Source organism: Leiobunum rupestre, chromosome 3, assembly GCF_980474605.1.
Source record: "Leiobunum rupestre chromosome 3, qqLeiRupe1.1.hap1, whole genome shotgun sequence".
NCBI classification, from domain to species: domain Eukaryota; kingdom Metazoa; phylum Arthropoda; class Arachnida; order Opiliones; family Sclerosomatidae; genus Leiobunum; species Leiobunum rupestre.
In genome coordinates this window covers 58,957,927-58,982,965 of record NC_143386.1, presented here as the reverse complement: position 1 = coordinate 58,982,965, position 25,039 = coordinate 58,957,927, and the positions used below count along the sequence as shown (strand labels likewise).

Sequence of the window (25,039 nt, the reverse complement as noted above, 5' to 3'; positions counted from 1 at the left end):
TGGTAAATATTTTGTCGCTATCTGTAGTTGGTTACCGTGGTAACTATTTTGTCGCTATCTGTAGTTGGTTACCGTGGTAACTATTTTGTCGCTATCTGTAGTTGGTTACCAAGGTTACTATTGAGCCGCTATCTGTAGTTGGTTACCGTGGTAACTATTTTGTCGCTATCTGTAGTTGGTTACCGTGGTAGCTATTTTGTCGCTATCTGTAGTTGGTTACCGTGGTTACTATTTTGTCGCTATCTGTAGTTGGTTACCAAGGTTACTATTGGGCCGCTATCTGTAGTTGGTTACCGTGGTAACTATTTTGTCGCTATCTGTAGTTGGTTACCGATGTAAATATAGAGGTCCTTTTTTCGGAGTTCCGACATGATGTTGGTAAACGCGGGGCAGGATTAACACTATTGGGGGCCCTGTACAACGAAGAATTTGGGCCACCCTAAAAAAATTAAGACCTTACCTTTTGACTTAAAAAAATATTGAAATAATAATATAAAAAATGGAAACATTTATTTCGAAGACGGGAGATATCCTGGAAAACCTGGATAAGTCAGGGATCTGTAAAATGGAGGACATAAGTCAGGGATCTGTAAAATGGAGGACATAAGTCAGGGATTTAAATAATTTCGTAGAAAGTCAGGGATAGGTCAGGGATTCTAGTTAGTCAACCAAACCCCACATTAACAAAGAAATTTTGACCTAAAATAATAAAAAAAATGACCAAAAATATAGCCAAAAAGGTCACGAATATTGGCAAAAATTGGTCATGGATAACCTGGAAAAGTCAGGGATTTGAGATCAGAAATTTTCGTACGAACCCTGTATGAGGTCTTTATTAACTTTGGCTAATGTGAACTATGGTAATATAGTGTTTTATTTAAATAGAAATCAGGCTAGAAAATAAGTTTTTTTTTAAAGTGGTCCTATGGACCGCTGACCCTTGGTCTAATTTAGTTTATCATGGTACCATGCTTAAATATTTATTTCTTGTTTTATGGCTAGATTAATCATAAATGATTAACTGCTTCTATAGATGAGTGCTAGTAACAATAACTTTTAAAGTGGTCTTATTTAAATATTTATGAAATTCAATAAAGTGGACGAAGTTATCCAAGCAATTAATAAAGTGGTTTTTGACTACTAGACCAACTTGATTTCCGAACGTGGTAGCAATATTAAATATTAAAAAATTAAATTTTAACACAAAATCGAGATTCATATTCCAGGCACAAAATGTTTGCAGTGACGGCAAAAATATCCAAATAGCATTAAGCTGTTGGCCCAGTGGCAATTTGAAGAACTAAACTATTTTAGGCCTATTACAAGTGTTGAGTTGGTGATATTTTACGTACAAAGTTAATTATGTTACTTATGGCCTAGCCAAGAACATACTTAGTTTACTGAGAACGTAGTAGTCAACTCGTTTACCGAAAATCGCAGTTGAAATAGAGACTGCAACGCCATCTTTCGGGGACTTGTTTTAAAAATATATTAACACATTAATTGAAAATCTACTGACGATTTTGCTGTTTATTAATTTAAGAAATAAATTGCTCAATTTAGATTTAATTAAAGTTACACGAACTAAATTAAACGCTTAATCGAACGTTTCGGTAAATAATTATACACTTTTTCTATTACCGATACTAGATGGTGCTGTACGGTTGGGAGGGAGGAGCATAGGTAGTAGATCATGTTATTGCGAGGGGTAAGTCCCTCTCGGATGACCTGTACACCGGGTTCGCGTACTTTGTACTGTTAATAGTTCACGAACTGTTATATTAGCACAGTCAGAGTTACGACAGTGTACACCGAGTTCGCGGAGTGACCAACCCCTTGTGTTATTGGACCTGGAAGGTAAGTTCGTTATTAGTAAACTTAATAAGGTTCGTTATTGGATAAGATACAACCATAGATTTATAATAATATAGTATTATAAAATAAAGATGGCGCTGTACGAGTGGGAAAATTGCAGGTTTCTGTTTGAGGATGATCTTAGATGTTTAGCAAGCCTGTAAGTTCGTTATTAGTAAACTTAATAAAGTTCGTTATTGTATAGGATACAACCATAAGTTTATAATAATATAATATTATAAAATAAAGATGGCGCTGTACGAGTGGGAAAATTGCAGGTTTCTGTTTGAGGATGATCTTAGATGTTTAGCAAGCCTGTAAGTTCATTATTAGTAAACTTAATAAGGTTCGTTATTGTATAGGATACAACCATAAGTTTATAATAATATAAAATAAAGATGGCGCTGTACAAGTGGAAAAATTTCAGGTTTCTATCTTTGGATGATCTTAGATGGTTAGCGAACCTAAATAAGTTCTTGGTTTAACTTCTATAAAACGCTATATAAAAAATAAACAGAAAAAGTAAATATACGTACCTACAATGTTCGGATTTCATAATTCCATTCACCATACTCCCTATATCACCAGCAGTCTATAAAATTGCGCGTCTAGAATGGCGTCGAGCCGGTGAAACAAGTTAGTGTCGTAATCCGGCGTGACCTCACGCTTTACCCAAGTATAGAGGGTCTGAATCTTCCTTGAATTACGCCCCCTACCGGATTTCCCACCATGTTCGAGCACCCCCCTCGGAGCAAAACTGAAAATCACGTGAAAGTTAAAAGCGGGGAAAGTAAAAGTGAAGAAATAAAAAATATGAGGAATCGGTGTAAAGTGGTTGAACTCGTTTGGGCGATAGATGGGGGGAGTGTAGCGTCGCAGCGCTCTGCACGTGCGAAGAAATCTCGATTCTATATATACGTATGAAAGTCGTTGCCTTAAAGTAAAATTCACGTAACTTTGCGGAGGACATTTTGAAAAATAGTATTTTAAAAATAATGTGAACTTTCGTATTTAGAACGAATTTATAACATTAGCCACCAGGTTTAACAGGAGATAAAAAGGTGATTGGCGCTAGCTACGTTAAAAACAAATTGTAACGCGTTTTAGCAGACGATTTTCCAATCTAGTTCCATGAAGTTCCATATTTATAATGGATCAACGAATTTATAACTTTAGCCACCAGGTTTAACAGGAGATAAAAAGGTGATTGGCGCTAGTTACGTTAAAAACAAGTCGAAGTGGGTTTTAGCAGACGATTTTGAGATTTAGTTCAATGAAGTTCCATTTTTACGAATTTATAATATTCGCCACCAGGTTTAACAGAAACTAGGTTGTTAGAAACAAGTCGAAGCGGGTTTTAGCAGACGATTTTGAGATTTTGTTCAATTCAGTTCCATTTTTACTAATTTATAATATTCGCCATTAGGTTTAACAGAAACTAGGGTGTTAGAAACAAGTCGAAGCGGGTTTTAGCAGACGATTTTGAGATTTAGTTCAATGAAGTTCCATTTTTACTAATTTATAATATTCGCCATTAGGTTTAACAGAAACTAGGGTGTTAGAAACAAGTCGAAGCGGGATTTAGCAGACGATTTTGAGATTTTGTTCAATTCAGTTCCATTTTTACTAATTTATAATATTCGCCACCAGGTTTAACAGAAACTAGGTTGTTAGAAACAAGTCGAAGCGGGTTTTAGCAGACGATTTTGAGATTTAGTTCAATGAAGTTCCATTTTTACTAATTTATAATATTCGCCATTAGGTTTAACAGAAACTAGGGTGTTAGAAACAAGTCGAAGCGGGATTTAGCAGACGATTTTGTGATTTTGTTCAATTCAGTTCCATATTTACTAATTTATAATATTCGCCACCAGGTTCATGAAATTGAAATGGCTCTTTACAACAAAAAGCACCTAATTCGTGCTACGAGGGTTTGGCTCAAAGACGACGATATAAAAGAAAAGTACCCTTAACAGTTCGTTGGAGGGGGGCGCCCTCTAGATCTGATATAAAATAGCCCAATCTCCCCCTCCCGCATATCCCCAGGATAGAATTCTATTCACGTATGGTCCCTCTAAACAAGATGACCCAAGGTGCAGCTATGGCTTTTTACAAAGATGAAACTGCTCTTTTGTGGGTCACTGGCGGAAGTCCCATTGGAAATTGGTAGCCTGGAGTTAAAAGATGTACAACGTTCCGTGTTTATGGCAGGGGCGTAGGAACGTTCTAGAAGTTGGAGGGGGCAAAGGTAAACGAAAAGGGGTCTGGAGAATGGTTTTTAATTTTTAATGGAGTGTAGCTTCTCCGAATGCGTGTGTACTTGTTACTACTATGTAAATTGGCGGGAAAAGTCTGAAATTTAAACACAGTTGAGGTTCTATAAGCTGTATATGCTTTTAAAATGATAATTTGAGCCTTTTGAAGATTTCAACTGACCAAAGGTTGGAGGGGGCAATAACATTAGTTGCCCCTCCCAGCTAAATTCTAGGGAGGGGCATTACCCCCCCTGCCCCTCCCGGTTCCTACGCCCCTGGTTTATGGTGGGTCCCCTGATTGCATTTTTCTTCCACCAGAGTTAGTCAGAGACTATAGCCACGGCAGCGTTGCCAGACGTACCATCATTATGGTTCAATTCAATAATTCTAGCTAGGAATTTGGAACGTACTATAATTTCCCCAGTGTGCCATATGCAACGCCTTTTTGCAATAATTTTACTGGCCATACCATATTTTCCATAATTTTAACAGGCCATACCATATTTTCCATAATTTTAACAGGCCATACCATATTTTCCATAATTTTAACAGGCCATACCATTTTTTCCATAATTTTAACAGACCATACCTTATTTTCCATAATTTTAACAGGCCATACCTTATTTTCCATAATTTTAACAGGCCATACCTTATTTTCCATAATTTTAACAGGCCATACCATATTTTCCATAATTTTAACAGGCCATACCATTTTTTCCATAATTTTAACAGACCATACCTTATTTTCCATAATTTTAACAGGCCATACCTTATTTTCCATAATTTTAACAGGCCATACCTTATTTTCCATAATTTTAACAGGCCATACCATATTTTCCATAATTTTAACAGGCCATACCATTTTTTCCATAATTTAAACAGACCATACCATATTTTCCATAATTTTTGTAGGACATACCATATTGTCAATAACTAACCTATGGATTAATTCATTAGCTCTCTTTAGTGAGAGAGCTGGGGAAGCATTGTAGAAGTGGGGGGAAAACCGTAAACAAGAAGTTCACGTTATTTTATAGAAAGTCCTAATCACTGACAATTTTAAGAGATTTTCCATGAATTTTTTAGGCCAAAATTTTAATTTTATATTTTTCTTTTATCAGAAGTTAATAAATTAAAATGTACTTATATTTCAGTAAAAAGGTTATTGCAATGTTGAAAAAATTGGTCAAACTTTCAAGGAAATATATGATAATCGTAGAATTGGTCATAAATCTATAGTAAAATTGCCTTCAAAAAGTGTCAAGAGAAAATCGAATTCCCTGACTTTTTAGGACCATTTTTAAATTCCCTGACTTTTCCCTGATTTCCCTGTTTTATCTGACGTGTGGCAACCCTATAAATAACAACAAAAATTTTGAACATAATTTCCTAAGAAAACTGATTTACACATATTCTGTATCTTATATAACTCTAATCTGCCTTAGAATTAATATTATCGTAAGTAAAATAAACGCTTAAGTATACACCGAAAGATTTCGGCTACTTAAAAAAACAGGAAACTAGTCATTCCTTACTTATCTCTTTGTAGACGAAATTCTTTACAAGTGACTAGTGTTATCAACAGACAAGCTAATATCAAAAATCTTATTTTAAAAATAATAATTTCAATATGCTAATATCAAAAATCTTATTTTAATAATTTAATTTTAATAAGCTAATATCAAAAATCTAATTTTATAAATCTAATTTCAATAAGCTAATATCAAAAATCTTATTTTAATAATTTAATTTCAATAAGCTAATATCAAAAATCTTATTTTATAAATCTAATTTCAATAAGCTAATATCAAAAATCTTATTTTATAAATTTAATTTCAATAAGCTAATATCAAAAATTTTATTTTAATAATTTAATTTCAATAAGCTAATGTCAAAAATCTTATTTTAATAATTTAATTTCAATAAGCTAATGTCAAAAATCTTATTTTAATAATTTAATTTCAATAAGATAATTTAAAAAAATTTAATTCAAAAAGTAACGCGAATATACAAATGAACAATATATTTATAGGCTACAACATCTTATCCAAACGTAAATGTATAACTTTCCACCAGGTATAGGCCCTAATTATAAATATAGGGTTCAATCTACCCCTAGTCGCCCTCCCGCTAAAACGAAACCCAAGGTTTCTTGTTAAAATCATTTTGCACCTGCTTTTCGTGAATTTTTTTATTTTTGACGCAACGAAATCACGCGGAGTCGCCGCCAGAAGTGAAAAGAAGTTTTACAGACGATAAACGAAAGTGAAAATAAATAAAAATGGAAGCTCTAATACATGTATCGCGTCAAAATGGATCTCTCGTTCTATTCTGATTTATAGCGAAGTTCCCAAATTTACAGATATTTCCCACTTTACGTTTCCGGAATATCAATCGTTTCTAATTAGAGCCTCCACAATTACCTAAGCCGATAATTGATTTAGTAATTAGTACGAGCAGGGATTCGAATAATTAATTTATATTGATATTAATTTTAATGAAATTTTGCGGGTGGAATACGAAATTTAGTTTAAAAGCGAATGAAATATGCTTGCGTTTGAAACTTTGAATAGTCTTAAGGCTAGTTCCCACTTGGCGAATTTTCGAGACGAATAAAATTTTCGCGCAACGAAAAAAGATACGGTTTTTCGGTCGCTGGGGAAGCGGTTCTCACTTTAGCGCGAAAATTTAAAAACGCTGAAAACAACTCGTGCGGGTTTTTAGTAATGTTTTAGGCCTAACATAAAACATCAGTTCAAAATGAACCAAATGGATGTTCCTGTTGATAATTTCAATGAATAAACGATTCTATTCGTGAGATAATTACCTTTACTTCAGTATCTTGGTCAAGTTGGCTGAGCCGCTTTTCTAAAGACCTAGGCTTAATAAGTGACGGACGGGGGCAGAATAGATCGAGGGAACGCGTTTCCTGATTGGCTGAAGCTATTTATCGCCAAAGTGTGGACGTCAAAAAATAGAACATTCGCTAGATACCGCGGAGACGCGACTTTAGCGGCGAATTTGACAAAAAAAACCGCAAATTTTATTCGCGAGAGTTAATTTTCAGCGCGAAAATTGTTTTTTTCGCTAAGTGGGAACTAGGCTTAAAGTCGATAATTCAAAATAACGGTCAAAAACGCCGCCGATCAGTTTAGTAAAATATTTTCGGCGGCGTAATCGTCGGCCATTTTCGGTACGGAGATACAGGACGGAAGGCAGGCAAGGCTGCCAGATTTAGATAGACCGAAAACGGCCAACTCTCTCAAATGTTTTCGTTTTCAAAAAGAAAATTTTGCGGCGTAGCTATCGACTAAGACTATAGGGAACTAACACTATGGCCGCCATGTTGGGTAGACTTTTTTCAATAGGAAAAAGCATGGATGACGCCGTGTGACGTAGAAGTGGTAGCTCCTTATACGCGGCGAGGGGTGCGATATTCGTACACTAGCTAAAAATGATTTTAGAATCTTGAAATCAACTTGAAAATCTTGAAATCTAGGCGAAAATCAGTTCCCAAATCTAGAAATCAGTCTAATAAACCAGAAATCCACACGAAAAATCGCTACCTGAAAGCAAATGTCAAGTAAGTGACTATTGAAAGAAATTGAAAATAAGAATCCTTGAGTGTTTTTAAATTAAGGTGACTCAGTACAAAATTTTCAATATATATTTTCACTCAATTTTTATCAATTTTCATTATTAGATTATTGATTTCGTACTTAAAACTGGTTTTTCGCCAATAGGGGTTTTCAGACTTGCTTGACTCTTGCTCTAAGGTAGCGAAATGTTCTCTGAAATCTCAAAATCACTGTCTGATATCTGAAATCACTTTGTGATGCAAAATTTGTCAAAATCGACCATGACTAGAGTTTAAATCAACCGGAAACGCGCAAAATGTGTCATAGCAGAAGTGACGTCACTCTGTAAAACGAACTCAAGACTTAGTTTATTGCACCACAATCGACACTTCAACCTGGGTAGCTCAAATACATACAGACCTTAGTATGTATCTCGTTACCAATGGCAACCAGAATAGTTCGTAACAGATTAGATAAGGGAAATAACAAAAAGTATAATTCCTTATTTCTGCGAACTTTGAGAGTTCGATGTAGGATTTATCTTACGAATTTCCCCCCAAAGCTGATAACAGTGTAGTAATCAGTCCCAGAGGTACCCAGCCCAGGTACTAGCAACGGTCTTGGATCATTTTTAAAATATTTATCAAAAGAAACTGCATTCTTTTTTAAATATTAATAATAAATTGAATTAAAATCTATATATATATATATAGAAAGTAACATTAATTGAAAATGGATACGGCTTTGGCGTGCATGAAATACATCTTGTTTACCTTTAATTTCATATTATGGGTGAGTTTTAACTGTATTATAATCTCAATATTTGCGCGTCTGAAATCACGAACCATTCTAGGCGTTGCCGGTGTCAGCGAGTCTTAACGTTTTTCCACCCTAATTTGCTGTTTAAAATAAAAAATTATATTTTATGGAAGTTTTGTTTAATACAGTAGATATATAGTTTAAAATATTAAATTTACTAGTTAAATTAATGAGTAATAATAATAATAATTTATAGTTAAAATAAAATAGAAAAATACTTTCATATCATTTTAAATCTTAATTGTGATGAAGTTGGTTAATATAAATCGACTTTGTTGGTAATTTTTAATACTATTGATTACTTTTAAATACTGTTGTTACATTTAAATACTATTGATTACACATAAATAATATGTATTACACATAAATAATATGTATTACACATAAATAATATGGATTACACATAAATAATATGGATTACACTTAAATACTGTTCATTACATGATTATTTTTAAATACTATTGATTATTTTTAAATACTATTGATTATTTTTAAATACTATTGATTATTTTTAAATACTATTGATTATTTTTAAATACTATTGATTATTTTTAAATACTATTGATTATTTTTAAATACTATTGATTATTTTTAAATACTATTGATTATTTTTAAATACTATTGATTATTTTTAAATACTATTGATTATTTTTAAATACTATTGATTATTTTTAAATACTATTGATTATTTTTAAATACTATTGATTATTTTTAAATACTATTGATTATTTTTAAATACTATTGATTACTATTAAAATCTATTGATTACATTTAAATACTATTGATTACTATTAAAATCTTTTGATTACTATTAAAATCTATTGATTACATTTAAATACTATTGAAAACTTTTAAAACTATTGATTACATTTAAGTACTATTGAAAACTTTTAAAAACTATTGATTACATTTTAATACTATTGAAAACTTTTAAAAACTATTGATTACATTTAAATACTATTGGTTACATTGAAATACTCCAGTAGTAAAGTTATATCAGTAAATTCAAATTGGACAGAAAAAGCGTATTTTCGAGAATAATTGGTTTAAATAATTTCGATACAATGTCTTAAATTTCAGTCTTATTTATAGTTAATATACGGTTATTGATTCCATGGAGATTTCTCGAGTCAGGTTTTAATGGTATTTCTCAAAATATGGCGAAACTAAGTCTCCCACGCTTTGAAACAATATCTGCGTCTTCAGGGGGATGTGTTTATCTAATCTAAACAACCCAGAACTCGAGCTAATAGGCCTTTGTCGTTTCCAACGATGAAAAACGCACAATTATTGAAAACAATATTCCCGAATTATAGAACTAAATCTATCATCATAAGTAATATAATAGACATAAGTATTACACTTAACAATTTCGGGATAATGATAGTTTGTCGACGAGTAATTACGTAATCGGAAGTTTTGAAAATCAAATTCGACGATGACTACCTTCACAGAAGAAGCGAATGTTTAGAACAATCAATTTTATGTTCATATTCAATAATTTTACTACAGTAGACGATATTTTTACTTTTGCTCGAGTTGAAATATTCAGTAAGCCTTGGCTAATATAAAAAACTGGTAGCCGCTCTCGTAGAGATATCAGTTCTTAGGCACGCAATGATTTATATTAGAGCAGGGCCCCCACTCAAATCTTCAATTTTTTTATAAGAAAAATAGGACTATATTTCTAAAAATATAGGACTTTACAGGACAATTTTTAGAAAATTATAGGATTTTATAGGACTATATATGCTATTTAATTTAGTAACTTTATGCATTTAAAAACCAAATCTATTTAGATAAATAAATCTTTGATTTTCACTTAAAACATATAAACTATTTAACCATTTTATCACATAAATGTAATAGTAACTAACCGTGTTAACAATAACAAAAGTATAGACTAGAATGACTTTGTCTAGGAATTTATCCTACAGTTAAATCTAGCAATTTCACTGAGTGGCTGGATTTGAAATGGGCAAAATATCAAAATTGTAGGATTTTATAGGACTTTTGAGGGATTTTGCTAAAAATATAGGATGTTATAGGACATTTTTGAAAATATAGGATTTTATAGGAACTATAGGACATCTGGGTTCCCTGTTAGAGTTGTTTATTTTCCGGAAAAATTAAATGCGGAAAAGTTTCCGGAAAATTTTCCGCAAATCATGGAATGTAAACTTTTCTTTTTTTTCGGAAAAGTAGGGAAATTTTCCACAAAACATTTTCCGACTTACAACTCTAATTTATCTGGTCATTGGCGAAATAGAGTATGTGTGGTTCCTTGGGTATTAGCAGAAGTAAATGAACCGAAGTTATCAGACTGCTATACTCCCCATGTTGGAGGTGTTTTCCTTATGAAGTTACATTTTTACCTCGAATTTGAAATTTGGCGCACTCCTAAGCCGAAAAAAAAAACAGTTTTTGTTTTTGTGAAACCATTTTTTATACCCACAAATTATCACGTCAAAAGACGGGGATGGAAATGAGCTCTTATTTGACTCGAGTTTCTCATCATTTTCATTAGGAAAAGGCGCTCCGGTTCTTAGCGCTATTTCAATAACTTCGGTTCATTTACTTCTGGTATTAGCTTAGCTGATTATTATTATTATGGTACTTATCACCCGGCCACCTGAATTAAAGTCATTAAAATTCGCTAGATGACTTGGGCCTAAGGTGGTGCCTTGGGTATTGGCCTAGCTGATTATTATTATTATTGATTTCGTAGTGTATGGGTGGAGCCTTGATGGCTCTAGGAATTTGGGTTCGAGCCGACCAGAATTTTTGGGAGTTCACGGACAAGTTACCCATTGGTCAATACTACCAGGCCTGTTACATCGTCATCACGGTCGGGGCCATTATCCTGATCATCGGATTCCTTGGATGCTGCGGAGCCGCTACTGAGAGTCCTTGCATGCTCTTGACGGTAAGACCATAGACTATTTAATACAGATACGTTTCGCCTACCCTAAAACGTGCAAACGCTGATTTACATCCCCCTACTGGAGAGAAAATGCGTAACTCACTCTGCGCATGTGCGAAGGTATCACGTCATGTTAGCTAGTGTCTTCTGTTGGCATATGCAACACCGTACTTTTTGCGCGTCTCTTTTCGGAAATCGAAATAATAGTATCATTATGAACCGAAAGGTGGTGTAGCTTACGTTACATTTAAACATGGCCGCTTCTTGTGATACCTTCGTCGGTGCGCAGTCTCTGTCATGCCTATTTTTCCCAATAGAGTGATGCCGCCTGCACGCGTGAGACGCGAAATCAGAAAAATTCCTAATTTCCCACACGCTTGCTCGTGCGCCAATTTGTTTTTTTGAAATGTTTGCACGCGTGCTAGGGGAATAGGCCTTTCTATAAAGTTTTGATGTTGCTGCAGCGTCACGGGTGACGTATCGATGGCGTTTTATTACGAAAAGTCCTGGACATGAGAGTAAATTCGACGAGGCACCCTGTTTTTAAGCATCAAGTGAACTGAAGTTCTACGTATTTCGTGACGAATGAGCTGCATAAAAACAAGTGCAGCAAGCTTAGCTTATTTTATGGAAAGGTCTATTCGGTGGAATCCAAACGTTCCTGTCTAAGATTATATTGTAATTATAATTCTTACCGTGGCTTTCCTACAGTATTTCATTTTCATGGTGTTGATGGTCATCTTGGAGTTTGCGGCCGCGGGACTAGTGTGGAAAATCGCCAGCGGTGACAACGTACGTGTCAATACTGTCATCCATTTTGAGCAACGTTTCTAATCGAGTCGCTTTTTCAGCTGGAAGAGCACCTTCGTTACTACATTATGCAACACGTGGAGAAAATCCGGACTGATTGGCAGTCCAGACGATTCTTGGACATTCTTCAACTACACGTAAGTACTTCCTTACTTATAAAATAACCGCATTCTTTGCCACAAGTATGGCAAGCTCCTGTAATTACTGTGGAGAATGCGACTGCCCTATTGGGGATGATCACCTACCCCATCTCAAAGGATGGTGATTGTACTTCCACCACCGGTGTCCCGTCCCAGACCCTAAGTATCTTCCTGTTGGCGAAGACAACCAACCCCATCTCAACGGATGGTGGTTGTACTTCCACCACCGGTGTCCCGTCCCAGACCCTAAGTATCTTCCTGTTGGCGAAGACAACCAACCCCATCTCAACGGATGGTGGTTGTACTTCCACCACCGGTGTCCCGTCCCAGACCCTAAGTATCTTCCTGTTGGCGAAGACAACCAACCCCATCTCAACGGATGGTGGTTGTACTTCCACCACCGGTGTCCCGTCCCAGACCCTAAGTATCTTCCTGTTGGCGAAGACAACCAACCCCATCTCAACGGATGGTGGTTGTACTTCCACCACCGGTGTCCCGTCCCAGACCCTAAGTATCTTCCTGTTGGCGAAGACAACCAACCCCATCTCAACGGATGGTGGTTGTACTTCCACCACCGGTGTCCCGTCCCAGACCCTAAGTATCTTCCTGTTGGCGAAGACAACCAACCCCATCTCAACGGATGGTGGTTGTACTTCCACCACCGGTGTCCCGTCCCAGACCCTAAGTATCTTCCTGTTGGCGAAGACAACCAACCCCATCTCAACGGATGGTGGTTGTACTTCCACCACCGGTGTCCCGTCCCAGACCCTAAGTATCTTCCTGTTGGCGAAGACAACCAACCCCATCTCAACGGATGGTGGTTGTACTTCCACCACCGGTGTCCCGTCCCAGACCCTAAGTATCTTCCTGTTGGCGAAGACAACCAACCCCATCTCAACGGATGGTGGTTGTACTTCCACCACCGGTGTCCCGTCCCAGACCCTAAGTATCTTCCTGTTGGCGAAGACAACCAACCCCATCTCAACGGATGGTGGTTGTACTTCCACCACCGGTGTCCCGTCCCAGACCCTAAGTATCTTCCTGTTGGCGAAGACAACCAACCCCATCTCAACGGATGGTGGTTGTACTTCCACCACCGGTGTCCCGTCCCAGACCCTAAGTATCTTCCTGTTGGCGAAGACAACCAACCCCATCTCAACGGATGGTGGTTGTACTTCCACCACCGGTGTCCCGTCCCAGACCCTAAGTATCTTCCTGTTGGCGAAGACAACCAACCCCATCTCAACGGATGGTGGTTGTACTTCCACCACCGGTGTCCCGTCCCAGACCCTAAGTATCTTCCTGTTGGCGAAGACAACCAACCCCATCTCAACGGATGGTGGTTGTACTTCCACCACCGGTGTCCCGTCCCAGACCCTAAGTATCTTCCTGTTGGCGAAGACAACCAACCCCATCTCAACGGATGGTGGTTGTACTTCCACCACCGGTGTCCCGTCCCAGACCCTAAGTATCTTCCTGTTGGCGAAGACAACCAACCCCATCTCAACGGATGGTGGTTGTACTTCCACCACCGGTGTCCCGTCCCAGACCCTAAGTATCTTCCTGTTGGCGAAGACAACCAACCCCATCTCAACGGATGGTGGTTGTACTTCCACCACCGGTGTCCCGTCCCAGACCCTAAGTATCTTCCTGTTGGCGAAGACAACCAACCCCATCTCAACGGATGGTGGTTGTACTTCCACCACCGGTGTCCCGTCCCAGACCCTAAGTATCTTCCTGTTGGCGAAGACAACCAACCCCATCTCAACGGATGGTGGTTGTACTTCCACCACCGGTGTCCCGTCCCAGACCCTAAGTATCTTCCTGTTGGCGAAGACAACCAACCCCATCTCAACGGATGGTGGTTGTACTTCCACCACCGGTGTCCCGTCCCAGACCCTAAGTATCTTCCTGTTGGCGAAGACAACCAACCCCATCTCAACGGATGGTGGTTGTACTTCCACCACCGGTGTCCCGTCCCAGACCCTAAGTATCTTCCTGTTGGCGAAGACAACCAACCCCATCTCAACGGATGGTGGTTGTACTTCCACCACCGGTGTCCCGTCCCAGACCCTAAGTATCTTCCTGTTGGCGAAGACAACCAACCCCATCTCAACGGATGGTGGTTGTACTTCCACCACCGGTGTCCCGTCCCAGACCCTAAGTATCTTCCTGTTGGCGAAGACAACCAACCCCATCTCAACGGATGGTGGTTGTACTTCCACCACCGGTGTCCCGTCCCAGACCCTAAGTATCTTCCTGTTGGCGAAGACAACCAACCCCATCTCAACGGATGGTGGTTGTACTTCCACCACCGGTGTCCCGTCCCAGACCCTAAGTATCTTCCTGTTGGCGAAGACAACCAACCCCATCTCAACGGATGGTGGTTGTACTTCCACCACCGGTGTCCCGTCCCAGACCCTAAGTATCTTCCTGTTGGCGAAGACAACCAACCCCATCTCAACGGATGGTGGTTGTACTTCCACCACCGGTGTCCCGTCCCAGACCCTAAGTATCTTCCTGTTGGCGAAGACAACCAACCCCATCTCAACGGATGGTGGTTGTACTTCCACCACCGGTGTCCCGTCCCAGACCCTAAGTATCTTCCTGTTGGCGAAGACAACCAACCCCATCTCAACGGATGGTGGTTGTACTTCCACCACCGGTGTCCCGTCCCAGACCCTAAGTATCTTCCTGTTGGCGAAGACAACCAACCCCATCTCAACGGATGGTGGTTGTACTTCCACCACCGGTGTCCCGTCCCAGACCCTAAGTATCTTCCTGTTGGCGAAGACAACCAACCCCATCTCAACGGATGGTGGTTGTACTTCCACCACCGGTGTCCCGTCCCAGACCCTAAGTATCTTCCTGTTGGCGAAGACAACCAACCCCATCTCAACGGATGGTGGTTGTACTTCCACCACCGGTGTCCCGTCCCAGACCCTAAGTATCTTCCTGTTGGCGAAGACAACCAACCCCATCTCAACGGATGGTGGTTGTACTTCCACCACCGGTGTCCCGTCCCAGACCCTAAGTATCTTCCTGTTGGCGAAGACAACCAACCCCATCTCAACGGATGGTGGTTGTACTTCCACCACCGGTGTCCCGTCCCAGACCCTAAGTATCTTCCTGTTGGCGAAGACAACCAACCCCATCTCAACGGATGGTGGTTGTACTTCCACCACCGGTGTCCCGTCCCAGACCCTAAGTATCTTCCTGTTGGCGAAGACAACCAACCCCATCTCAACGGATGGTGGTTGTACTTCCACCACCGGTGTCCCGTCCCAGACCCTAAGTATCTTCCTGTTGGCGAAGACAACCAACCCCATCTCAACGGATGGTGGTTGTACTTCCACCACCGGTGTCCCGTCCCAGACCCTAAGTATCTTCCTGTTGGCGAAGACAACCAACCCCATCTCAACGGATGGTGGTTGTACTTCCACCACCGGTGTCCCGTCCCAGACCCTAAGTATCTTCCTGTTGGCGAAGACAACCAACCCCATCTCAACGGATGGTGGTTGTACTTCCACCACCGGTGTCCCGTCCCAGACCCTAAGTATCTTCCTGTTGGCGAAGACAACCAACCCCATCTCAACGGATGGTGGTTGTACTTCCACCACCGGTGTCCCGTCCCAGACCCTAAGTATCTTCCTGTTGGCGAAGACAACCAACCCCATCTCAACGGATGGTGGTTGTACTTCCACCACCGGTGTCCCGTCCCAGACCCTAAGTATCTTCCTGTTGGCGAAGACAACCAACCCCATCTCAACGGATGGTGGTTGTACTTCCACCACCGGTGTCCCGTCCCAGACCCTAAGTATCTTCCTGTTGGCGAAGACAACCAACCCCATCTCAACGGATGGTGGTTGTACTTCCACCACCGGTGTCCCGTCCCAGACCCTAAGTATCTTCCTGTTGGCGAAGACAACCAACCCCATCTCAACGGATGGTGGTTGTACTTCCACCACCGGTGTCCCGTCCCAGACCCTAAGTATCTTCCTGTTGGCGAAGACAACCAACCCCATCTCAACGGATGGTGGTTGTACTTCCACCACCGGTGTCCCGTCCCAGACCCTAAGTATCTTCCTGTTGGCGAAGACAACCAACCCCATCTCAACGGATGGTGGTTGTACTTCCACCACCGGTGTCCCGTCCCAGACCCTAAGTATCTTCCTGTTGGCGAAGACAACCAACCCCATCTCAACGGATGGTGGTTGTACTTCCACCACCGGTGTCCCGTCCCAGACCCTAAGTATCTTCCTGTTGGCGAAGACAACCAACCCCATCTCAACGGATGGTGGTTGTACTTCCACCACCGGTGTCCCGTCCCAGACCCTAAGTATCTTCCTGTTGGCGAAGACAACCAACCCCATCTCAACGGATGGTGGTTGTACTTCCACCACCGGTGTCCCGTCCCAGACCCTAAGTATCTTCCTGTTGGCGAAGACAACCAACCCCATCTCAACGGATGGTGGTTGTACTTCCACCACCGGTGTCCCGTCCCAGACCCTAAGTATCTTCCTGTTGGCGAAGACAACCAACCCCATCTCAACGGATGGTGGTTGTACTTCCACCACCGGTGTCCCGTCCCAGACCCTAAGTATCTTCCTGTTGGCGAAGACAACCAACCCCATCTCAACGGATGGTGGTTGTACTTCCACCACCGGTGTCCCGTCCCAGACCCTAAGTATCTTCCTGTTGGCGAAGACAACCAACCCCATCTCAACGGATGGTGGTTGTACTTCCACCACCGGTGTCCCGTCCCAGACCCTAAGTATCTTCCTGTTGGCGAAGACAACCAACCCCATCTCAACGGATGGTGGTTGTACTTCCACCACCGGTGTCCCGTCCCAGACCCTAAGTATCTTCCTGTTGGCGAAGACAACCAACCCCATCTCAACGGATGGTGGTTGTACTTCCACCACCGGTGTCCCGTCCCAGACCCTAAGTATCTTCCTGTTGGCGAAGACAACCAACCCCATCTCAACGGATGGTGGTTGTACTTCCACCACCGGTGTCCCGTCCCAGACCCTAAGTATCTTCCTGTTGGCGAAGACAACCAACCCCATCTCAACGGATGGTGGTTGTACTTCCACCACCGGTGTCCCGTCCCAGACCCTAAGTATCTTCCTGTTGGCGAAGACAACCAACCCCATCTCAACGGATGGTGGTTGTACTTCCACCACCGGTGTCCCGTCCCAGACCCTAAGTATCTTCCTGTTGGCGAAGACAACCAACCCCATCTCAACGGATGGTGGTTGTACTTCCACCACCGGTGTCCCGTCCCAGACCCTAAGTATCTTCCTGTTGGCGAAGACAACCAACCCCATCTCAACGGATGGTAGTTGTACTTCCACCACCGGTGTCCCGTCCCAGACCCTAAGTATCTTCCTGTTGGCGAAGACAACCAACCCCATCTCAACGGATGGTGGTTGTACTTCCACCACCGGTGTCCCGTCCCAGACCCTAAGTATCTTCCTGTTGGCGAAGACAACCAACCCCATCTCAACGGATGGTGGTTGTACTTCCACCACCGGTGTCCCGTCCCAGACCCTAAGTATCTTCCTGTTGGCGAAGACAACCAACCCCATCTCAACGGATGGTGGTTGTACTTCCACCACCGGTGTCCCGTCCCAGACCCTAAGTATCTTCCTGTTGGCGAAGACAACCAACCCCATCTCAACGGATGGTAGTTGTACTTCCACCACCGGTGTCCCGTCCCAGACCCTAAGTATCTTCCTGTTGGCGAAGACAACCAACCCCATCTCAACGGATGGTGGTTGTACTTCCACCACCGGTGTCCCGCCCTTGACCCTAAGTATCTTCCTGTTGGCGAAGACAACCAACCCCATCTCAACGGATGGTAGTTGTACTTGGACCACCAGTGTCCCGTCTTTAAATCTAATTATTCCCCCATTGGCGTGACTAAAACCATGTTTAGACTACCGCCTAAAACCAGGACCGCGTTAATGACTATAGGAAATTTAGGCAATTTACGACATTCACTATGCAATTTAGGCAATTGCCTATAGCCAGCACTTTCGAAGGGCTCGGATTTTAAATTAAGGTTTCCTTAAAGTTAATTTGAAAAAAATAAAATGTTACATTGGGCCCTGAAAACTAATAACGCGACCTTGCTTGAAACTAGCTTTCATCGCAAAACTGGCAATAAAACCGAATGAAACTGGGTTTTATGGTCTAGGTGGACAGAGTCGCTCTACCCCGATTAGTAACATGGCGAAATGAGAACTGTACTGTCCCATCTGTCATGGATAAATGTTTGACTGATTTAGTGCAAAGCATAACTATATTCCCGTTTTCTAACCCGTAGCTTCACTGCTGCGGTTCGACGGACAAAGACGACTACAAAGCCGTTGGTGAACGAACGCCAGAATCGTGTCACGACCAGAGAACCAATAATCTTTTCTATCACGTAAGTTCGAACACAACGCCATCTAAGTGTGGCTATATTAAAGAAGCAACTTATTAAATTGGTTTTACAGGGATGTTCCGAAATGTTACGTATGTGGCTAGAAAAAAGAGCGGCTATGTTGGGAGGCATAGCTTTAGGTCTGACGTTAATACAGGTAGGTCGGGATATAGTGCGAAGCTTGCTTTTCAACGAAGCGAAAACGACGCAAAAACATTCATTATGCCTAACAAAGAATGTATTCATTTCTACCTTGAATCGTTGAACTGGATTGAATAGTTGGCACTCAGTTCAGTTGCGGGAAAAGGAAAGGCTTAGTTATGATGACGTTAGTCACGCGCCACTGTTCAGACATTGCCCCCGGGATTAAGAGAAGGCCTAGAAATGGGCAGGTGTTGAATTTTTGAAAATGGCAAAATCAATTTTAGTTTTATGCCTCTGTTGGCCGAAAGATTGCCCTAGATCTTTCCATTTTGACATCATCAAGTCAGACTGACAGCGAAAGATCGGCTGCTATTGCTTAAGGGCATTGGCTTATGCGAGAATATTTAAAATTCCCGCCTTGATCGTCTCGATATAAAGGTTGGAAATCGCGCCATCTACCGAGTGTTTCGCGAGCGTGTAAAAAATGTTTGCGCCCCCTGTAGAAAAAAGATTTATAGGCCTTCTCTTAATCCAGGGGGCAATGGTTCAGATTACCAACATTTTGAAGCTTGGCTATTTGTTATTCTAAGGCTTAGCTATAAATATATGTTTTTCAATATTAATTAGCATTTTTTCGGTTTTAACGAAAGTAGGTCAAAATATTAAGAGCTAATACCTTGATGTAAGATTATCAACTGATGTTTTAGTAGTACAAGTATTTCATTGCAATTATTTTACTAAGAATTACAAGTCATTTTCTTCGATGATTAAAATGCGCAATCCCGGAAATGTTTTGTGTATCGAGTCAACGGCAAACGTCTTTCTCTTGATTGGCTGAAGTGATTACATGTACCTAACACCCAGAAAGCAAAGATGGGCACTATCATAGCTTTTTTGAATCAACTTATAATTCTATCAATTTTAATACGATTTTTAACTTAAAAAATTTCATACAAAAAAATTGATTTAGAAATACTTCAGAATACCGTAAGAAATTGATCGGAATAGTGATATTGGTGCCATCTTGATGATTTTGAGAGGTAAAAAGAGGTAGGTCGAAAAGTGCCCATCTCTGCCCCATATGGTAGAAGGGTAATGGTATAGTTCGACATTCATGGTAGAAATGAATAAATTCGTGTTGTAACGCAGAATTTTTGGTTTGGCCGCGTTTTGCCTTGATGCAAATCAACCTTTAAATTGGCCAAATTACTTATTCCGCAGCTAACATCGTTGGTCTTTTCACTGTGTCTGTACTGTTCAATAAGATCGGGACATGAGGAATACATGTGAAAATGAATAGATTTCAATTTCACAAACTCTTATTTCAATACAAAAAACTCATCGTCCAAAATCGAAAACCCATCATTCGTCAAAGTTTTATCGAAACAAATTTTTGTTAGGACGAAAGTCACGTACATCGTATTATCCAAGAATTTTTTTAAATACCAAAGCAAATTTATTACGCTTCATCAGTAAAAACCTTACAGTAACAACAATGTGCAGGAATATATTTTACAGGAAAAAAAAACTAATTCTTTATTTTAATATTAATACTTTTTATTTTTAACAATTCAAATTTTCAAATTGAAATTTTCGTTATTAAATGTATTTTTAAATTAAATAAAAATCAACGTAATCAATTTTAAATTTTATTTACCAAGATGAGAAATAATTTATCCAAAGATATATTACAATTTTTATAACAATAGACTTATTTAGGTTGAATGTTGTATTTGGAATTACGCCTGGCATCTTCTTTGCCTATTTTGGTAAAGAGCTTGTACCCCACGAGCACCTGGAACAACTGGTAAACAGAATTCATCGATTAAAGTTATATCATTTGAAGTAAGACTTTTCCACTAACTGAAATGATGGAAACAATGATAAGTAGGGCTCCACAAGGGGTCATCAGGTCATCGAAGAAATCGCAGTCGTCGAAACTTTTGAAGACGGGTTTGGGTCGAAAGATGTCCAGGTCAAACGTCCCCTTGGCGACCATGTCGCTGAGGGCATCCTCCATTTCGATTCGGTTCATGTTCGGGTTCGATAAAATGTGGTCGAAATTCTTAAATACTTGGTTGGCGTTTTGACCATACTTATTCTAAAAAGAAGTACAGATGCTAGCGAGAGTTCTGACCGTTAAAGGGACAGACCGCCGTTTGAATTTAACAAGTTTCACGCGTTTGTTTCCAGAAAATGATTCGTCGTTTCTGCTACCACGTGGTAAATGTTTTCAAACGCCGGTGTGGCCCTTTAATCGAATACCAAACTAAAATCTCGACTTACGAGGCATACTAAGACAGTCACGCTCCTATAAGCTGGGTTTTTCTAAGAAATTCAAATTAAGAGAATTTAGGCTTATATTTTATCAGAAGTATATATAATATCTTAGGAGTGAAGTACCAATCTCATTTAAGCTACAAAAATGAAATAAATTCGTAGGTTCTAATAACAGAAATGACTCGCACACAGCATTACGCAGGCTCGAAGCAGTTTCCAGTAGACGTTTAAATAAAACCTGTTCAGTGATTTGACTAGAAGTAGTAATACAGAGGGCCCGGACATACCAGTAAAAGTATTATATTTGAAAGCGCGCGCTGCTTAAAGGGGAACGGCCAAGCTTTTCCAAATATCGCCTTATTTGCATATCAAAAGATCAACAAGACGTTCAATATACTTAAACGTACCTTTTGTCTTGAAAAAATAGTTTTCGGCCTGAAAAGTTGAAATGCAAAATAACGCCAAGTATTTGGGTTTGAATTTTCACCGCCATCTTAAGGGGTATCGCCTGCGCCAGCAGGACCTTAGTGAGCAATTTCCGAACTATCCTAAATTTTAAAATCGCGCAATTTAGGCTTAGGTCTCGTATAACTGGAACGCGCCGCGCGTGAAAACAAATTTTTCGAGTCTTCAGCAGCGCGCGCTACTATGTTGTTTTTCTGTCTCACCGATTTCTCACCAGGTGTCGCGGTGGACGCGCACTTTTCAATTTCCCGAAACTTCTTTATCTTATAAAAATTAACCACTTAATATTTTTTATGCGGTTTTCGCCATGAATTTAGTTTTTAACGGGCTATAGGGCTATCTAACTGGTTAAAGCTTGACCGTTCCGCTTTACCATTTCCACTCCTTCTTGAAGGAGTGGAAAGTGCTATCAACTTTAGCCTTCCAAAAAAAATAACACGAACATGTAACCTTGGATTAATAATAATTATTAATCCAAGATGTAACTATTTCATTCCATGACTCCCGCGCATGCGCGTAGGGGAGGAAATAAAGATATTGGCATTTATTGAAACGCCTTTTGCTTTAGAAACATTTTGAGCAATCGGCGTGAGCTTGGGTATGTTTCAATCGAATTCTAGTAGCAGTACATGGAAATGAACGGCTCCCCATAAGAGATATTACATACCTCAGCGGCTATGACCAAGGTGGAAATACCAAGTGCCATGGTGAAAAATACCAAAATAGAAGATCCCCAAACATTCTGAAAAATAATAAGATTTGAATTTCAATACAAGTTACCAGAAGTAAATGAACCGAAGTTATCAGACTGCTATACTCCCCATGTTGTAGGAGTTTTCCTTACGAAATAAAAACGTTTTAGTATGAAATCATTTTTTATACATATAAATAGCTATACCAACAATTCCAAAGTGCAATTTGTCTCGTCATAAGACGGGGATGGAAATCAGCTTTTATTTGACTCGATTTTCTCATCATTTTCATAAGGAAAACGCCCTCCGATTCTGAGCGCTATTTCAATAACTTCGGTTCATTTACTTCTGAAGTTCCATAATAATTTGAAGTACAACAATTAGATTAAATTATAAAAGAACTGATTTGCGGAGTAATTGAGCAACTAAGGCTTAGCTCACCACATAACTATGGCTACTACCACCACGAACAATGGCGGACTGTACATAGGGTGATCTTACCTCGTGGACTTCTACTGAAGTGGGCCCTGCTAAATATTAGTCATTATTCAAACTAAATAATAGCCTTATATTCAGAACCACCGAGAGCGGGCCCGGGCCCCGGTAAAATGTAAATTCAGAGCTCCACAGAACCGTTTTTTACTGTAGATTGCCATGCGCTTTCGAATATAAACGCGGGAGAAGTAAACCTCGATGTTCAACCCCGGGCCCCTGGACTGCACGAGCTCCGGGAATTTTTACCGGTTTCGCCCCTCTCTTGTCGGGCCTACTTATACTTCTCGGTGGGCCCCTTGGTCAATGGCAACCAATATTTTTGGTCACAATCCGCTACTGACCATGAAAGACTAAGATATAATACTCACAAGGAGACATCCCGAAGTGTAACCCACCGATTTTGTTCAAACTCGGGGGATTGGTAGACCTTCATGTATCATGAAAAATCCTAAAGGGAATTTATTCAATGGGCAACCGTTTTGCCATGGCAACGAAAAATGTTTTTGACAACACAAAATATTACATTTTCCCATTGAAACTAACATGGGATTTTGACCTCAAATTGATCAAAAGTTGATCAGTTTTTATGTTTTTTTGTCAATTTTTATCTATTTTTTCTATTTTTGGCATTTTCGAATTTTTAAAATTTGTTGAAATGTTTCACAGGGGGGCCCTAGGAATCTGTCTGAATCCCATGTTATTTTCAATGGGAAAATTTAAATTTTTTGTTGTCAAAAATATTTTTCGTTGCCATGGCAAAACGGTTGCCCATTGAATAAATTCCCTTAAGGATTTTTCATGATACATGAAGGTCTACCAATCCCCCGAGTTTGAACAAAATCGGTGGGTTACACCTCGGGTTACACTTCGGGATGTCTCCTTGTCAGTTCAGTTGAAAGTAATGTTGTAAGTCGGAAAATTTTCCGTATTTTTCCGAAAAATATAAATTAAGTTTTCATTCCATGATTAGTCCAATATATTGTTTTCAAATTTAAATAAAGCGGCATTTTCGCCTCATTTTTTCGAATCTAAAAGTAAAACTGATTAACAAAGTAACACTATTAATGTTTTATAATATGTTTACTGTTATTAGACATTATATCGATAAAAAGTTAAAAACATTAAATTAAGGGCTTCAAAAGTCGCTTGATGACTTAGGCCTACGGTGGTGCCTTGGGTATTAACCTAGCTTATTATTATTATTATTAACCCTTAAAAAGTAATTTATGTTTCAGTTTTTTAGTTTTCCGATTTTCGGAAAATCTTTACGGAAAATTTTCGGAAAATGTTTCCGCATTTTATTTTTACGGAAAATTAACAACTCTAGTTGAAAGTCCAGCTCTGAGCTGGGCTAATGCGTCAGTGTCGAAAGAATTATCGATAAGAAAATTAGAATGAAATAAATTGGAATTGTCATACTTCTAGTTGCTATATAACTTGTGGTTCTACAAAAAAGTTCAATGCAACTGACCAGAAGGACGTAGAACTTAGTTTTCTTCAAAAGGGTGGCGCAAGTGGCGAAAGACGCCACTAAGACGAACGCGGCGGCGGCAATGTCCGCGCAAGCCACCTTCCACAGCGGCGTCAAGAAAGACCAGTAGCCAACCTCCTTGAACACTTCATTTTGAACTGTCCCGATGGACAATCCCAGAATGCAAACTGAGAATATCTGCCGCCGATAAGACGCCAATTAGTTAAAGATTTAATTTAAATTGATTAAAAGTGGATCTTTACCCAGTTTAGAATGGCTACCAGGCACAACAATCCTGACCAGAAAAATTCGCGGTCCATGCGGCTACTCATGTTTGTTTGACGGATAGAGAGTAAAGAGTGGAAATAAATTTCGAAATTAAAATAATAGATTATCGGGTGGATTTGTTTCCGATTGTCAGTCGCCACCACGCGGTCATCATCGAAATTACCAGATGTTACTACTTTTTGCGTTTTTTACGGACTCAATTGAAGGTTTTTCCATCAATTAAAAAGTTTAAAATTCAGATTTCAGGCTTTGGACAAAGAGATAATTCAGTCATGGATAGTAGATTTTAGAGGATCGGTAAAAAGGCTGGTTTTTAGCCCCCGTAAACCAATCACACTAAGGGAGTCGTCCAAGGTTATTTGAAAAAAAAACAAGTATCGCTAAGAGTGGACGAT

At 39.8% G+C, this 25,039-nt stretch overlaps 2 protein-coding genes across 3 annotated transcripts; one reads left to right on the top strand and one right to left on the bottom strand.

Moving 5' to 3' along the window:
- Positions 1-8,246: 8,246 nt before the first annotated feature.
- On the top strand, positions 8,247-20,593 carry LOC149953217 (tetraspanin-8-like). Its single transcript, XM_090168819.1, has 7 exons — positions 8,247-8,479; positions 11,235-11,432; positions 12,141-12,221; positions 12,281-12,376; positions 18,711-18,812; positions 18,883-18,966; positions 20,175-20,593. The coding sequence occupies exons 1-7, from the start codon at positions 8,420-8,422 to the stop codon at positions 20,241-20,243; spliced, it is 690 nt and encodes a 229-aa protein (XP_090024945.1). The 5' UTR covers positions 8,247-8,419; the 3' UTR covers positions 20,244-20,593.
- Positions 20,590-24,769, bottom strand: LOC149953216 (uncharacterized). 2 transcript variants are annotated; one of them, XM_090168817.1, is made up of 6 exons: positions 24,620-24,768; positions 24,357-24,554; positions 22,366-22,440; positions 21,240-21,281; positions 20,818-21,054; positions 20,590-20,757 (listed from the first exon to the last, which is right to left on the bottom strand). In XM_090168817.1, exons 1-6 carry the CDS (start codon positions 24,686-24,688, stop codon positions 20,665-20,667), a joined length of 714 nt encoding a protein of 237 aa, XP_090024943.1. In that variant the 5' UTR covers positions 24,689-24,768; the 3' UTR covers positions 20,590-20,664. The 2 variants fall into 2 exon arrangements, with proteins under 2 accessions (XP_090024943.1, XP_090024944.1); XM_090168818.1 differs by lacking the exon at positions 22,366-22,440 and having other exon boundaries at positions 24,620-24,769.
- Positions 24,770-25,039: the final 270 nt, after the last annotated feature.